The sequence below is a fragment of the Aedes aegypti genome, chromosome 1 (genome assembly GCF_002204515.2).
Source record: "Aedes aegypti strain LVP_AGWG chromosome 1, AaegL5.0 Primary Assembly, whole genome shotgun sequence".
NCBI lineage: Eukaryota > Metazoa > Arthropoda > Insecta > Diptera > Culicidae > Aedes > Aedes aegypti.
This window is the reverse complement of record NC_035107.1, coordinates 290,926,373-290,944,396: the sequence shown is the minus strand read 5'-3', so window position 1 is coordinate 290,944,396 and position 18,024 is coordinate 290,926,373. Positions and strand designations below refer to the sequence as shown.

General features: G+C 40.7%; 2 protein-coding genes across 3 annotated transcripts; one reads left to right on the top strand and one right to left on the bottom strand.

Moving 5' to 3' along the window:
- Positions 1-1,543: 1,543 nt before the first annotated feature.
- LOC5577658 (melanization protease 1) lies at positions 1,544-3,762 on the bottom strand. The gene is made up of 4 exons (XM_001656606.2): positions 3,614-3,762; positions 3,327-3,552; positions 3,055-3,260; positions 1,544-2,045 (listed from the first exon to the last, which is right to left on the bottom strand). The coding sequence occupies exons 1-4, from the start codon at positions 3,705-3,707 to the stop codon at positions 1,639-1,641; spliced, it is 933 nt and encodes a 310-aa protein (XP_001656656.2). The 5' UTR covers positions 3,708-3,762; the 3' UTR covers positions 1,544-1,638.
- A 6,488-nt stretch (positions 3,763-10,250) lies between these two features.
- LOC5577659 (melanization protease 1) lies at positions 10,251-11,707 on the top strand. Of its 2 annotated transcripts, XM_001656607.2 has the most exons (4): positions 10,251-10,448; positions 10,512-10,857; positions 10,919-11,124; positions 11,192-11,707. In XM_001656607.2, exons 1-4 carry the CDS (start codon positions 10,379-10,381, stop codon positions 11,611-11,613), a joined length of 1,044 nt encoding a protein of 347 aa, XP_001656657.2. In that variant the 5' UTR covers positions 10,251-10,378; the 3' UTR covers positions 11,614-11,707. The 2 variants fall into 2 exon arrangements, with proteins under 2 accessions (XP_001656657.2, XP_021693823.1); XM_021838131.1 differs by having other exon boundaries at positions 10,257-10,857.
- The last annotated feature ends 6,317 nt before the right edge of the window (positions 11,708-18,024 follow it).

Genomic DNA, 18,024 nt, shown 5'->3' with positions numbered 1-18,024 from the left:
GAAACAGGAGACTACTACTTATACATCTTGAAGAGAAGAAGTACATTTTTTTAACTTATGACGAATAAACTGAATATACTTTCTCTCATGTCTGTGAACCGAATCGCAAATAAGGATCAAACATGTCGCGCGTCGGTCTCGTAAGTGAAAAAGTGGCGTGATCGGTGAGTTCGGTTGAAGAAAGTGAAAAAGTGCCGCGATCGGTTAGTTCTGTTTGATCTTTCGACCTTGACACTTGCTTTTGCCGGGGCGAGCGACGAGGGCAGGATCAAACATGTCGCGCGTTGGTCTAGTAAGTGAAAAAGTGGCGTGATCGGTGAGTTCGGTTGAAGAAAGTGAAAAAGTGCCGCGATCGGTTAGTTCTGTTTGATCCTTCGACCTTGACGCTTGCTCCTGGGCAGTGCGTCAAGAAAGCCCGAACAGTTTTTTTTTATTCTTTTTGGGTCGCGCGCTTATTTTTTTTTTCCTGAGTGCTTTTTTATAGCCGAGCAAACGAGTGAAGCCGAAAGTGGATTGTGGCTGGTCAGTCAAGGATAACGGATCAATTGGTGAGCTCGTTTCATGCTACTATTTCTAATCTATAAAATATGTATGACTGCACATTCAATCGTTACAATGGTGGGATGTAAATATGATTTTTCAACAAACTATGGATGGTTCGTCACTGTGAGTGTCGACACAAACTCTGATTCATGATTTATTTATGTTTAACATTTTTTTTTTTCAGAACACCTCTTATGAACCTTTATTTTTGTAATTAAAAATACTTTGAATGGTTCGGCACTACAAGTGTAGACTTGCGAAAGGTTCACTTTATTCAACAAACTTTGGATGGTTCGCCACTGTAAGTGTCGGCATAAGAATAAGAGTGTTCTATGATGTCCCAACCAATCGAGTTTTTTGTTTCTTTTCAAATGAGTAAAATATAATAACACATGCTTTCGTCCTGACAGCTGTAGGAATGTTACATTTAGGTATTTGTTCAACAAACTTTGAATGGTTCGTCACCTCAAGTGTCGGCATAATTTTCCTCTACATAGAAATTGTTCATATCAAATGAAAATATTATATTTACGTATAAGCATGTATATATCTCACAAATCATTGTTTATCATGGTCTAATCGCTTATCAAAGTGAATCCTATGACCCAACGATCCTCCCCATTAACAAATATCCCTCCCAGTAACCTTTGTGGAGATGCAGAGGCAAACACGGTCTCCAAAAAGCAAAGGTTACACACTAACATTCCTTCCTCCAATCCCACCTGACTGCAAGGACGTGGCCGGCGCCGTTATTGACCCTGCATAAATAGAGGCACTGAATTATGCACACTGAAGAAGATTATGGCCAATCCCAGCCGAACTTCTAGTTGATTCTTTGTGCATTTTCACTGACTTCGGTCAATCACAGAATAGCAACCATTGATATGTGTAGTCAGTCTAAGCTAAGCTAAGCTAAGCTGTCTGTGAACCGAATCGCAAATAATTTGCGCCCATGGGTCTTAAAAGGTGAAATCTCTCCAATAATAGTGCAATCTTTATCCTCATTTCAATTGTATATTTCTTAAGTGTCTATAACTTTCGTTCTACAGAATTTAACTTTATATTTATATTTATAATATGAATGTTATGTGAATCCTACGCATGAATAGTATCCAGAATCCAATCCATATAGTTTGCAACCCGAACGTAAACCCCGGGAACATTTTCCCGTTCACAGTAACCCACTGCTCCGGAAGCAATGCCCACCTGGACGAATTTCGGTCCGGCGTGGGAGTGGGGCATCACTGCTCCAATTGGTCCTCCAATGTCCATACCGGTGAATCTGGTGGCACAGATTTGAGCGGCGCTTACTTGCATCTCAATTTGTCCGGCAGATAGTGCACGATTGCATTCCACGCTATCAACTGGAGTCAGCAACGACTTCTGCAATAGATTTGAGCTCTGTTGAGTTCCGCAAGTTCCCCAGCCGATACCGACGAGTTTCGAAGTTGTCGCCGACCGTACCGAAGTTGCAATCGGCATGCAGATTGGATTTGTGTTATCTACGGAGGAATCGAAATCAAATTGATGATGAATCAGTTAGGTCGTTTGGAAACCATTGGGGTGTGGCCTGTTTTTCTGAAGTTACCTGAACCAAAAGTTCGTGTGCTATTCTGATTTCAAATCACACAAAAGCCATTGAGCCAGAAAATTTAAATTTCGAGGTTGCGCAAGCGTCTTGAGAGTGAATATCAAAATCATAAAATATGACGTTAAGTAAAGTTCTCATAACTTTGTTGTTTCCTAAGCAATTTTAAAAATTAAATATACGAGAAGTTTGTTGAATTTCGAATTTGTTAAATAAAATATATGACGTGTATTAGGTAGAAGTAATTTTCACCAAAGGTTTCCTAGTTTTTTTTGAACATTGATTTTTGTTTGACCATAACTTGAAGAATACTCATCACAATGTACTACTGGTACATGACTCTGCATCTGGAGGTTAATCCTCCCTCGAACACATCCCACGGTAGATGCTTACCAGACTTTTCCAGTTCTACTCTATGTTTTAATCTGACAATGAAGCAAGATATCCATGGAATCCCAGATCCACGCCGTTCGGAGTATCTTCTTCTTTCTGGCGTTACGTCCCCACTGGAACAAAGCCTGCTTCTCAGCTTAGTGTTCTTATGAGCACTTCCACAGTTATTAACTGAGAGCTTACTATGCCAATGACCATTTTTGCATGCGTATATCGTGTGGCAGGTACGAAGATACTCTATGCCCTGGGAAGTCGAGAAAATTTCCAACCCGAAAAGATCCTCGCCTGGTGGGATTCGAACCCACGACCCTCAGCTTGGTCTTGCTGAATAGCTGCGCGTTTACCGCTACGGCTATCTGGGCCATTCGGAGTATATACTACTTCTAAATACATCTTCTAGTTGTTTGTGCCACATCTAAATCTTTATGTTTTTAGCTCAAACTTTGAGGTTTTCATTTTATGTGATTTGAATTCAGGAAAACTAAAATAAGTATCAAGAACATTCGAAAAATAAGCCGCACCCTACTCACCATGCATTACGACGTCTCGATTTAGGCGAATCAGTCCGATGTCGTTCTGAAATGTTTCGTGGTTGTACTCCGGATGGATACGAATCGTTTCAACGCCATAATCATCCGCTGGATCTGCACAATCTTTTTCAGCCTCATCTCCCGTTTCATACACAGAACAGTCTAAATACTGACTTTTGTCCAGTTCACCCAAGCGCACGTTAAGCCTGTATGGGGGATAAAGCATACCTACAATTAATCTTAAGCTCATTCGACAATCACCTGGAACCCACAATTGAAAATCGGTTCTATTGGCCAGACATTGCGCGGCGGTCAATACATAGCGATTGTTAATCAACGTTCCACTGCAACCATGCTCTATTTCCCCATCGTGATCATACTGCAACAGAGCGATCCAGGGATATTCAAACAACTGCGCATACTTTCCTCCGACAAGCCTGTCGGAAATGCTGAGTCCACAATATCGGGGAAGTAGTTTCAATTTATCGGATGCCAGTCCTGGAAAACAAAAACAATAACTAGAAATGTGATTTGTGAATGTTATATCAAACAAACAAACCGTCAGCATCGGCTCTGATCCCCAACCACAGCACCAAACTGAGAGCAAACCACACCGTGAAAGTCGTCTGTTCGAACATCTTATTGTAGGACATCTAGCGATAGACACATCCGAACGATGCAACTTTATCAACTGAACTGCAATAAGTTGAAAATGCATCGCTACTTCAATCTGGAACCGGGTTGTAACAGTAATGTAAATAGCGAGATTATTATTGCAAATATATGCACGTTCGAATGAGAGTATATTTCACAAACGAGTTACGGGGAAAACCAGCGAAAATGAGGAATGGGATACAAGCTTTATGGAATGTTTTTTTTTCGGCTGGACACAATTTATCGGAATTTCTGTAATTTTTAATGAACCACGGGATCAAATTATTAAAATTGATAAATTTGGAAAACTACATAGCTTAAACACGAATAAAATTTTACGAAACGGAAAGGAGCCTGGGGGCCTTCATTAGGTTAGAGTCTTCGATTGCAAAGCAAAGCCATGCTGAAGGTGTCTGGGTTCGATTTCTGGTCGGTCCAGGAACTTTTCGTAATGGAAATTTCCTCGACTTCCCTGGCCATAAAGTATCATCGTACCACGATATATGAATGCAAAAATGGCAACTTTAGCTAAGAAAGCTCTCAGTCAATAACTGTGGAAGTGATCATTGAACACTTAGCTGAGGAGCAGGCTTTGTCCCTGTGAGAACGTAATGCCAAAAAGAAGAAGAAAAAGAAGAAGAAGGAGTCTGAGGTGTTCAAAAAAGACCTACATTGTCTATAAAAGAAAAGCCCTTTAATCCGTTAACGCCCAGCGTCAATTTTTCGCAAATAACTTGAAAACGCTATAAAATATAGTGATATCATGTTTGGCGAACTTGGTCATAGATCTGATATCTTCCAATCAGCTGACATTATACTTCGGAATTCACTTATCAGTTGGCGCTACAGCTTGATCAAATATACCTTATACATGCGCATCCAACCCCCTGAAAAACTCGGAATTCTATATCTCTGTTGTTTTCAAAGCGATTTCGACAGTTCTTTCAACAATGGAGCCGAGCATCATTTAAAATTATCGTCTTTTTATTGTCTTGAAATAAATGCGTCTACCCTAAGTTTTTTTTTATAACAATAGACACTTCCAAGCATTTCGGAAAATACATTTAACAATAAGACGAAATTGGGGGATGACGTATAGTGTTTTCGACATGAAAGTTATTTTAGAAAATGCAGTGTAAATGTTTTAGCAGAAATAGAGTTTTTTTTGTTACACTCAAAAATTTATTTTTGTACTAAAATAATAATAATAAATACTCTTTATTTGAAACTGTTTGCTTATGATTCAAAATTCAAAGCGATGACATGTAGTTTCATTGACATTATTTGACTAAAGTAGTCCAGTGAACATTTCTGGGTAGAAATATAAATCATCGATTACACTCAAAATTTGTTTTACTCTAAAAACTACGAGACACTCTAGGTTTCCAATTTGTTTGCATGTAAATCATCAATTCATTGCGATGTTTCAGTATAAATTTGCTTGTACATGTCCAGCGAAAATATTTGAGCACACATAAAAATATCATCCAAAATTTACGAGAAACCCTAGATTTTCAACATTTTTGCCTTCAAATCAATACATAAAGCAATGGCATATATTTTTTTGGCATGAACTTACTTGTAAAAATTAGGGAAGAAATAGAAAATTATGAAAACACCCAAAACTTATTTAAAAAAATGAACATTTAACACTTCAGTCGTCGCGCTGTTGTATTTTGTACAACACAGGTTAAAAAAGCTCGCTTCACGCCTACAACAGCAGCGTGGTGGTTCTGACGGTGGCGAACCGCGCGACGACTGAAAGGTTAAAAAACATATTTTGTATAACTGTATGTCCATAAATCGAGTTGCAAAGCAATAACATGTAGTTATTAGTTATAAATTTGATTGTACAAGAACAGTGATAATATTTGAGCAGAAAGAGAAATTTTTGATTACACTTAAAATTTATTTTGTTTTAAAAAAAAAATCCAAGTTTTGAACTTATTACCCTATAAATCGAAATTTAGGGTGATTACTTATATACTTACTTACTTATTTGGCTTTACATCAATTATCTTGATAAAGCCTCGCCAACAATATTTCGCCAATTCCCTCGGTTCATGGCCGCTTCTCTCCATCCTCGACTGTGACCCACGCTCTCCAGGTCCTGTTGTACCTGGTCAATCCACCTAGCTCGCTGCGCCCCACGCCTTCTTGTTCCGACCGGATTCGTGGCGAACATCATCTTTGCAGGGTTGTTGTCCGGCATTCTTGCAACATGCCCTGCCCAGCGTATCCTTCCAGCTTTAGCTACCTTCACGATACTGGGTTCGCCGTAGAGTTGAGCGAGCTCGTGGTTCATCCTTCGCCGCCACACGCCGTTCTCCTGCACGCCGCCGAAGATCGTCCTTAGCACTCGGCGTTCGAAAACCCCAAGAGCTTGCAAGTCCTCCTCGAGCATAGTCCACGCCTCATGCCCATAGTAGGTACGACTTCCGCTGATGATGCGCCTTCGTATTTCCCGACTAACATTGTTGTCAGCCGTCAACAAGGATCCGAGGTAGACGAACTCTTCCACCACCTCGAAGGTATCCCCGTCTATCGTAACACTGCTTCCTAGGCGGGCCCTGTCGCGCTCAGTTCCGCCAACCAGCATGTACTTTGTTTTCGACGCATTCACCATTAGCCCGACTCTTGTTGCTTCGCGTTTCAGGCGGGTGAACAAATCTGCCACCGTTTCAAATTTTCTCCCAATAATATCCATGTCGTCCGCGAAGCAAACAAATTGTCCGGATCTCGTGAAAATCGTGCCTCGACTGTTAAGTCCGGCTCTCCGCATGACACCTTCAAGCGCAATATTGAACAACAGGCACGAAAGTCCGTCGCCCTGTCGTAGTCCCCGCCGAGACTCGAACGAACTGGAGTGTTCGCCCGAGATCTTCACGCAGTTTTGCACACCGTCCATCGTTGCTCTGATCAATCTTGTGAGCTTCCCGGGAAAACTGTTCTCGTCCATGATTTTCCATAGCTCTATGCGGTCGATACTATCGTATGCTGCCTTGAAATCGATGAACAAATGGTGCGTAGGGACCTGGTACTCACGGCATTTCTGGAGGATTTGCCGCACGGAAAAGTTCTGGTCCGTTGTCAAACGGCCGTCGATGAAACCTGCTTGATAACTTCCCACGAACTCGTTTGCTATAGGTGATAGACGACGGAAGAGAATCTGGGATAGCAATTTATAGGTGGCGTTTAGGATGGTGATTGCACGATAATTTTCACACTCCAGTTTGTCGCCCTTTTTGTAGATAGGGCATATAATGCCTTGCTTCCACTCCTCCGGTAGCTGTTCCGTTTCCCAGGTTCTGACTATCAGCCGATGCAGACAAGCGGCCAACCTGTCCGGGCCCATCTTGATGAGTTCGGCTCCGATACCATCCTTGCCAGCGGCTTTGTTGTTCTTGAGCTGTTGAATGGCATCCTTAACTTCCCCCATCGTGGGAGCTGGTTGATTTCCGCTGTCCGCTGTGCTGACGTAGCCATCGCCTTCGCTGTCCTGACCTTCTGTGCCTGTGTTCTCTGCGCCATTCAGGTGTTCATCGTAGTGCTGCTTCCACCTTTCGATCACCTCGCGTCCGTCCGTCAAGATGCTCCCATCCTTATCCCGGCACATCTCAGCTCGCGGCACGAAGCCTTTGCGGGATGTGTTGAGCTTCTGATAGAACTTCCGCGTTACTTGAGAACGGTACAGCAACTCCATCTCTTGGCATTCCACCTATTCCAGGCGGCGCTTTTTGTCCCGGAATAGGCGGGTTTGCTGTTTCCGCTTCAGTCTGTATCGTTCCACGTTTTGCCACGTACCATGCTGCAGCATTGCAGCCCGCGCTGCATTCTTCTCCTCTAAAACCTCCTGGCACTCCTCGTCGAACCAATCGTTTCTTGAGCTCCGTTCCACATATCCGACAACGCTTTCGGCAGCGTCGTTAATGGCTGCTTTGACTGTCCTCCAGCAGTCCTCAAGAGGGGCCCTATCGAGCTCGCCCTCATCCGGCAACGCTGCCTCAAGATGCTGCGCGTACGCATTGGCGACATCCGGTTGTTTCAGCCGCAAGAGATTGTACCGGGGCGGGCGTCGGTACCGTACATTGTTGATGACGGATAGTTTTGGGCGCAGTTTCACCATCACCAGGTAGTGGTCGGAGTCAATGTTGGCGCCACGATAGGTTCTGACGTCGGTTATGTCCATCGATCAAAACGTGGTCGATTTGCGATTCTGTCTGCTGAGGTGATCTCCAGGTGTACCGATACGGAAGGCTGTGCTGGAAATAGGTGCTACGAATGGCCATGTTCTTGGAGGCGGCAAAATCTATCGATCGTAGGCCGTTCTCGTTCGTCAACCGGTGGGCGCTGAACTTTCCAATCGTCGGTCTGAACTCCTCCTCCTGGCCGACCTGAGCGTTTAAGTCTCCTATGATGATCTTGACGTCGTGGCTTGCGCAGCGGTCGTACTCGCGTTCGAGCTGCGCGTAAAATGCGTCCTGGTCATCATCAGTGCTTCCGGAGTGTGGGCTATGCACGTTGATTATGCTGAAGTTAAAGAATCGGCCTTTGATTCTTAACTTGCACATTCGTTCATTGATCGGCCACCACCCGATCACGCGCCTTTGCATATCACCCATCACTATGAAAGCTGTTCCCAGCTCGCGTGTGTTGCCGCAGCTCTGGTAGATGGTATGATTACCTCTAAACGTTCGCACCAATGCTCCTGTCCAGCACACCTCCTGCAGCGCTACGATATCGAAACCGCGGGTCTCCAGTACATCGGAGAGTATGCGAGTACTTCCAATGAAGTTGAGAGATTTGCAGTTCCACGTACCGAGTTTCCAATCGCTAGTCCATTTTCGTCGCTGTGGTCTTTGCCGATTGTTCCGGTCCGTATTCTCTCGTTGACGTTCCTGTGCTGATGTGTTTTTACGATTGGCTTGCAGGGCCTGACACCAACCCCCTAGATTTCCGGAGGACCATTCCCCCTAAATGTTCGGAGGGCCATAGTGCGCAGTTTAGCTTAGAGTCCTTCTCTGGCACTCGGACGATGATCAGCTGCCCCTGACATGGGGAACAGACGCTGTTGTGAGCCGCTCCTAACGTGGAGTACAGACGCTCCAGGTTTGCAAAAGCAAACCCCCCCTTCCCTGTCAGCATACGACCAAAGTTCCCACCGGGGGTTGGTTACCCGATCTTCCCCAAGGTTACTCGTACCCCGGCCAGTACCACGAGGAGGTAGGGATAGGAGTTGCTGGGCAAGAGGCTAAGGACCGCACAAAGGGGTCTATTTTATTCCTGCAGGTACGCGAGGTACCAATGGTACGCCATGCCCAGCCATTTACCGCGCCGTGATTACTTATATATATTTTTAAATTTATTTGCTTGTAAAAGTTTGGTTAAAATGTTTGAGATAAAATGAAAATTTCAGATTACACTCAAAGTTTATTGTGCTATAGAAAGGAGAAAACCCTCATTGTCTTAAATTATTTGCTAGTGAATCCAAACTTGAAGTGATTTCGTTTTTTTTTCGACATAAATTTCATGCTAGAAGTCTAGGAAGAGCAGAAATAGAAAAACAGTAAAAATTTCTTGTATCTTAAAATTACTTAAAACTTTTTTTGTTTTAAACTATTTGCCTGTCAATCAAAATTCATGATAATTACATGTATTTTTTCAACGATATATTGGTTGTTGAAGTCTCAGCAACGCGTTAGAGCAGAAATAAAGCTTTTTGTTTACATTTTTTTTAACCGAAAGTGGTACTATAAGCTCAAGGTTTTACCCTGTTAGTTTGTAAATAAAAATGCATAGCAATGATATGTTGTTTCGTTGCTTTTGCTTTTAGATGTCTAGTGAACATGTTTGAGCAAAAAAATAGATAACACTCAAAGCTTTGACATGTTGTTTTTTCGACCTAAGTTGAAATTGAAATTTGCGATAAAAGAGCATAAATATCATCTTTTTTCGTTGTTTTATTTATATGATGCGGTGGCGTAGCCAGAAATTATTTCTAGGAACAGTAGGGGTCTTTACAAGAAAAAAAAAATGTTTGACCAGCATACACAAAAAACCACTTTTTCAAGCCCCATTTTTCTTAAATACGTTCAAAACTGCAAAACAATTAAAATTAAAAACACCTCGAACCTATTTTTAGTAAGAACCGCATTTTTCTTGCTTATATCGTTTGCAGAACTTATGTAAGACATGAATCTTTGCTAGTGTCATCCTTAACCATTAAAATCATTGTTTCGAAAAGTTGCCAAATTTACGCATAAGGTAAATGCTCTCCCGCAATGAACCTGATTTATGGTGGGCTCCTAAGACGGGGTAGAACTATATCACCTGTGATATCATAAATGATAATACTATTTCTAATATAATTTATGGACGTATAAAAAGCAGGTAGAATTATGTTTAACCCTCTGCAACACAACTTTACGTGTAATAATCAGATGAGACATTTTCCCTACAAGACACAGAGCCAATACTTGTATGTGAAATTATTGAGCTGATACGATCGTTCGTTCGAGTGCAAAGGTCTACGAGATTTAGTGTGGTTTAGGAACTGTTCAGTTTTGCAAGCTTCTTTCACTGGTTCAGAAGCAACTCTGTGGTCGTTGGTGGTTGAAAATTTAATCTTGGATTTGTGATTCCTGTCTACAGCCTGCTGCACTCGAACGCGATGATAGGATTATCATTATTAATCGGCTCCGTATGGACTATAATTATTTTGCTGACTGGGATACAAAGCCGTAAAAAGTTTACTTTCAACACAGAAAGAGTATAGATAACTCATTTGTACAATTCAATTCAAGAAAATGTTCCTTGTACAACACCTGCCCCTAGTCCTAAACTTGCAAAATACATAACACGGGCAGCTTGCGCACTTCCCGGCGTCGAACGCAGCATCTGCTGCGAACCACAGGAAGTATCTCCATGTTCTACTGCCGAGCAAAACCTGTTATCTCAGGATTGCGGAAAGACCGTTTTTGATAGGGTAGCGCACGGAAACGTCACGCTCGTATTTACCTATCCTTGGATGGCCGTTGTGCGGTACAATGAAGGCGGCAGAATTTTCGATGGGTGCGGAGGGTCTTTGATAAACGAACGATATGTTTTAACGGCCGCTCACTGCATCAAACCGAGGAGCAGTCGAAAGCTGTAAGTAGGTTTAAAAAAGCTGCGTATTTTGAATTAAAATGGGAATTTCGATTTTCGGCAGGCACAGCGTTATTTTAGGAGAACACACCAAAGGACAGGAAGTAGATTGCGAGGTATACTATCTTGGAGATACGGTGGACAGAGATTGTGCAGACACGGTTGAAGAATACTCTATTGAATCGTCCGAGTTTCATAGCGACTACAATCGACCCAAGTACAACAATGACATAGGACTGATTCGTTTAGATAGAAATGTAATCATGAAAGGTATTGCTGTGAATTGCATGCGAATAACTTAGCTATCTCTACGGCGATATTCTCTAACATATTTCAGATCACATTCAACCCATCTGCTTACCGGTCACGGCCGACCTCCAAAAGCAAATCTTCGATAAGTACATTCTAACTGGTTGGGGAACTACGGAAAATGGAACCGCATCAGATATACTGCTCAAAGCATTCTTACCCCGCGTAGATAACAGAGATTGTCAACAGATATTGACACGGAAGCGGTTGAATATTCAGCTTGGCAGTAAACAGATGTGTGCCGGAGGCAAAGGTTTGGTGGACGCGTGCAAAGGTGACTCCGGTGGACCCCTAGGGACATTTGCCAACCACCAAGGAACTAGGTTCGTGCAATACGGCATTGTCACCACCGGGATAGGTTCATGCGGGCAAAATAGCGTTCCTGGCGTGTACAGCCGAGTAGCTGATTACATGGACTGGATACTAGAGAAGATGCAGCCCAATTGTTAAGTGTGATGTTTTGAATAATTTTAATGGGATAACGATAAATCAATTTAATAAAAAATACTCGATAAATGGTTTTCGAAATTGACTTTTATCAGAATGTTTGAATGTTAATTATTTGTGAGAAAATTGATTGAGAACTGAGGTAACACGCACAACCATTATCTTCATTTTTATTCACCAACTCTGAAGCGATAACTCATTGGATAGCATCTTGCTATTTACGGGCATAGGTCAATCTTTGGCGTTCATTCTCTAGTAGCTCTCAACTTTATTTAATTCTTTATTAGTATCATTCCAAACATTACATTCATTTCTTATATCTAGGTGTTCTGTGCTAGGCAACCCTATCATCTTAATTTGATAAAACTAAGTTAAGTAGTTATTAACATTTTGTTAACAACATACAGTAATGACCCGATTTTGTCAGTCCCTTTTTCAAAACTTTTTTCAGCTCTCCTTCAAAAATAAAACAAGTTATCATAATTCTTTCTTCACTATTTTATGCATATTTATAATAACTTTGACTGAGTTGAATAAGATTTGAAGAAAATTTGAAATTCAAACCGTGGGAGCAAAAAGCTCTCCGCAAAAAGGGGCTGACAAAATCGGGTCATTACTGTATTACATTTCATTTGCCGCAGCAGTACAAATTTTACAAGTGAGTATATTTCACCTTTTCATTAGAGAGGAAAAACATGCTTTCAAATTATTTAATTTAAGGCTTAGTAGCCCGTCATTTGTCTTGGCATCAACGATGACTTTTCAGCTTGCATTTCAAAGTGATAAAACTCAGTCTTGATATATGGTTGGACTTCCGAAGCAAAGTTTTGAACGAACTAACTGTCATTGCTCTGCCGGCTCGGCTTTTATCTCGACTGTTTTTGAAAACAGTCCAACATCACGTCGACGGAAGAAGTTTCACCACAACGGAGGATTTGTCAATTCGAGCGCGCCAAAATCCTTCCGATTGAAAATGTGTTGGCGGTGCTTAAGGCGAAGTAGGCCGTCATTGAAATTTGAACTGGGTATCGATGATTGTGGCTAATTCGTCTCACGATTGCAAATTGAAGAAAATCGCTTGGTTCAGCACTGACATTGCTGAAAAAGTATCAGCATACTTTCTGTATGTAAGAGCCAGTAGCGATACTTTTCTGAATAAATATTACTTATAATTACTGAGTTTTATCATTTTGAACTTGCAAGCTGCAAAATCAACATGGCTGTCAAAACGAATGACGGGCTACTTAGCCTTAAGGTGCAACTGTTTGCTATCCATAAACGATGATCAATTTTGTAGTTTTGGGGATGTGATATCGGTTCTACCGGACAGAGATGAACTGAAAGTATATCAACATGCCTGTTATCAGCAAGCATATGATCCGATAGATCACCGAATGACCGATATGATATAAAACAGAAATATTCTCTTTTCAACGATAGTTTGAACATAGATATTTCATGGATGCCACGATGAGTCTATCGTGTGTTACCTTAAGTTCGTTGATAAAGAAGAGGAAATTGAGCGAAGTTCTTTTTCTGAATTTTATCAGGATGCACAATATGTTGAAGACGATCAGAGAGCATCGAAAAACATGATAAACTTTTTTTCCTCCGAAAATGTACAGATCCAGTCAGTGCTCATGTACGAATAGTGGGATAAAATTGGAAAATTGGTGTTTGGCTACATAGGTTATAAACTTCCGGATTCTTTGTTTGTGATTAAATTTGTTATGAAATCACGCGTATCGCAAGAATAAAGGGTCGAAATGATTATGCCAATGGAAAATAGTTTAATAATTAATTGATTATGAGCTAAATTGGGTCAAAATATTGAATTTTGGACGTAAACAAACATTTTCAATGACATTTCTCTCCTTCTTCCCTAGCGACCTCTATGATGGTGGCGCATTAAATTTGCCTATTGTAAGGCCCGTTAAAAAACTACACACCTTTAATCATGACAGTGTTTTAAGGTGAAACATCTCGGAATCCAAAGATGGCCGGCACAATGGCCGACTTCTCCCCCTACTCACGTTTTCGAAGGCACAAAACTGGAGAAATAGTTAGCAAACGGTCCTGATCTTCTTATTTTAAGCTTTCTGCTAGTGCACAAAGCCAAAATAAAAAGTGCAGTGTTGTGGGATGCTTTCTTCGCGAGATTTGTGCCTTTGAAGTTTTAGTGCAATCTTAGAAGTTGATTCCAAAATGTTTCGCCTTAATGCTTTTTATCGAGACTGGCCCCGCCATGCACTCAGAAATAGAGTTAATGACGAGATCTAATAAAGCATTATGTTCGTTTGCTAGGATTCAGGAAATAGTTTACTGAGAGTTGCAAAATAATTAAAGTATTTGAAGGTATGTCTCGAAAAAAAAATCATTTTAAAGAAGAAATGTGTTGCGGAATTGTTGAAGCAACGTAAAAATTCTTGAAAGCTTTGCCGCTGAAATGTCAAGTTTCATTCATTGCATTGGGTTTCCTTTTCCACAAGAATGATTTGATGCTTTTACTACACTTGCTTTTACTGGCGATTACCATCCTATTTCACCACATTATGATGCATATTAAGCAATATATCTATAATTGAAATAGCTTGCCTGTTTCAAAAGACTCTCCTATACATTAAACAATAACTTTGAAATAAACGAGTTCTACTTATAGGAGCGTTTTATATTACCTCTCTTGGCTCGCAATGTTCACCACCTTTTTCATTGTGACTTTTTTTCGTTTTGTTTTAACTCAAAATGTAAGGTTTCAGTACGTTATAATCAATTGAATATATTTGTCAATGTGTTGCCAAAATCGGGAATAAAATGTTGCCAAAATCGGGGGTAGACAAAAGTGGCTGTTGCCAAAATTGAAGCAGCGTGAATATTCTTGAAACTCGGTTCCCAAAATCCGTACTTTCTGAATTATAGAAATGATTTTCCATGCTTTTTTTTCATATTCATACGTTGACTTCTTCTTTCTGGCGTTACGTCCCAACTGGGACAAAGCCTGCTACTCAGATTAGTGTTCTTATGATCACTTCCACAGTTATTAACTGAGAGCTTTCTTTGCCGATTGACCATTTTTGCATGTGTATATCGTGTGGCAGGTACGAAGATACTCTATGCCCTGGGAATCGAGAAAATTTCCTTTACGAAAAGATCCTCGACCAGCGGGATTCGAACCCACGACCCTCAGCATGGTCATGCTGAATAGCTGCGCGTTTACCGCTACGGCTATCTGGGTCCTACGTTGACTACAACTCGCATAATGCCCGTCAAAATAATTGAAAAAAATAGGCAAAATGCTAAACGAATTTCTTGGAAAATATTTAGCGGTTTATATTTCACTATATTCAGCTTAATTCGTAACATATCGTTTCAACAAAATTCAACCTGGCAAAGTTTTATTCAAATGGATGGCAGAAATTTAAAAGTGTGATAATATCCAACAGAATCGACCACAGATTTATATTTCTGCAAGAAATTCTTTCTTTGATTTTGTTCCATTTATTTTACACTAGTTGTTTTATTTTTTTTCAATTTCAACAACCCAGCACAGATAGATGCCCCAGTCGAAGTAGGCGCGAAATGCGAACGAACGCAACATCGTCGACAGCAGCTGACAAAACGGAAAGTTCGTCAGATAAGCCCAGTGGATAACTCACCACCGCGAAAGAGAGCAGACCATTCCGGCCGCGCCTCGTAAATCCAGCAACAATGATGACGAGATGGAAATAGAAGAAATTGTAGATGATCCAGAGCCGGAGGATGTAGCCGGGTGGAGTATAAAACTTGATAAGCGGTCAAAACGGCAAGAAGAGTTTGTTGCTAAATATTTAAATAATGTATGCAAATGAAATGTAGAATTATTGATTATTATTCTGACCTAAATGCCCCAGTTCGGTGTAAAGTGTCTTTAATAAAATAAACAATAACTTGACTAATTTCCCACAGAAGTGTAGCAAATTGTTTTAAACCACCCCTCGATATTCCTCGAAAATGTTTAGTATAATCAAATTTCTCAAGGAATATTGAAGGATAGCTTCAGAGAATCTTCCATAATTTTTTTTCCTGGAAATTAGTCAAATAATATTATGACATTTCTCGCATAATTTGTGATCTCGCCCTAAAAGCCATTGGTAACCGAGTGTGTAGCTCCTTGTTTCTAAGCAAATTAAGATGATTATAGAACGAAGCCACACCTCAAATTTTCAAGAGCACAAGTCTTGAGAACCAAACAGCGCTTCCCATTGAAAATGTATCCCATTGGTCACCACCAGCAAGCAAGCAAGTTGATTTGATTTTCCACGTGATCTGTTGCCAGATTCTCCAGTCTTGTGCACTTGAAAATTCCAAGTTTGGCTTTGCTTTATAATCACCTTAATGGCCCAGGCTGAAAACTATCACCACTGGGCGATGGAGGAGGATCTTCTCCTCATTGTAGCAATGTTGAATAACGTGTAAATCCATTTGTTTGCTCGGTAACAACAAGTCGGGTTAAAATGACGTCCGTAGTTGAAACTATAAAAACTAGTTGAGTTGGAGTCAGATTTATGCTAATAAATTGGGTAAAAGTTTATTGAAAAGGAAGTTAGGTTCATTTTTACCCGACTTGACCCAGTGACCCACCGGAATAGCTCCAAGCTGGTAGACATTTCCTAAATTCCAACGATGATTCAAAAACTAAACAACCATAAAATTCCATTCGAACTAAAACGAAGGCAATCCGTCAAGAATTGTCGAAATGGCAGCAATTTGAACTTTTTCCATTTGCAAGGCGGATAAGGGTAAAGAAAAATCATTATAAACACCTAATGACTTCAACATTGTGTTATTTCTTCTTTCTTCGCATGACACTTTCTTGAGGAACTTTGTACAGAAACCTTTTCGTACTCCAAAAATTAACACATAAAAGAATCTTAATTTAAAAAAACTCCTAAAATTTAGAGTTTTGAAAACTTGCAAAATTCCTATACGTTATTTCTAAAAGTTCATAAGGAATTCCTCAACCAATTTGCAAAGTAATGTAAAAAAATTCCTCCAAGATTAAAATTTAATAAACTTTTAGATTTCGAATTTTTGCGTTTTTTGTGCAGGAAGTCTTGGAGTCTCCTTGCTGTGATGTTTTCGAGGAATCCTTGAAGAATTGGCAAAAAATTTCGGAAAATATTGGTTAAAGGAATCTGAAGAGAAACTTTCGGAAGAACTTCAAAAGCAAAGCTGGAAAACTGTTGGTGGAATATCTTAATAATTTGTGAAAAGAATCCTTGTTTGGTGATCTTGAAAACACTTTTACACTTTTCGGCCGTAAAAACCTCCCAAACAAAGTGAATAAAAACTTACTTGTAATTTCAGGAGCGAGGTTTGCGTGGTCCTAGAAACCCAAATAGATGAACATTGTGCAGATGATATTTGCGTACTTGGTACATACGCTGAAGAACGTTTTTAATTCTATGCGTATTGAGAATCACGCAAATCGCACTCCTATGAGTGTGATTGAAAAATGTTATTGATAACTATTGAATGCCATCCCATTTCACCTTAAACATTTCGTAATTTTCTAATTCAAAAATCACTGAGAATTCAGCTAGAAATCCGTCAAGCAGCGTGATATAATAAACACTTTATGTAATCTTACTACTCATTTTACGCAAGCTACAGAGAAGATGTAGCACTGAAATTCGATTATCAATTCAGAAAAAAATTACAATAAATTTTGTAATGGTTTCACGGCCATCCAGAGGAAATCTTCACGCCCCTCTAAGGGTTCACAGACCCCCAGTTGGAAACCCTGTGATAAATCCTTACCCCTCCCCCTCTGTAAGTATTCCACTGATTTCCATAAATGAATCATATCAGATAAATTTCATCGAAGGGGTTATCCATAAGGTTTAGTGTACACCGAGGGGTCGCATCCTGTCCGGAAAATCCGGAACAATCCTAAAATGCTATTTTTGGAGAATCGCGTATGTCCCTCACCCGTTATCAATCTCCATCTCCAATCAAAGTTGCTGGAACGAGAATTCTCTTCATATTCTCGTAGTATAGGGATCGGTTTGGGGAATTCAAAATATTAATTGCCATTAAACCTCAATCTCAAAACCCACTGGTCACAGCTTTGTGGGTTTTTATACAGTATGCAATCGTTTGTGAATGACAACAAAGTTAGCAACATGTGCTTTCTTTCTACGGTATGTACCACAAACCGGGGAATCCCGCCCAGTGGTTTTCAAAATGTATATACCTGTTGTCCTACAACAGCTAGAGCAAAACATTCAACTGCGAGTCGGGTTTTCCGTATGCATGCCGGTAGTCGGGTTTCGTCCTCTATTCAGCGGCTGCTCAAAAGATCGGCCAATCAGTCGTCTCCGATCTCTCTTGGGCTCTCGCGCGAGACAGACCGATGGCAGCTCCTTACGACTTTAT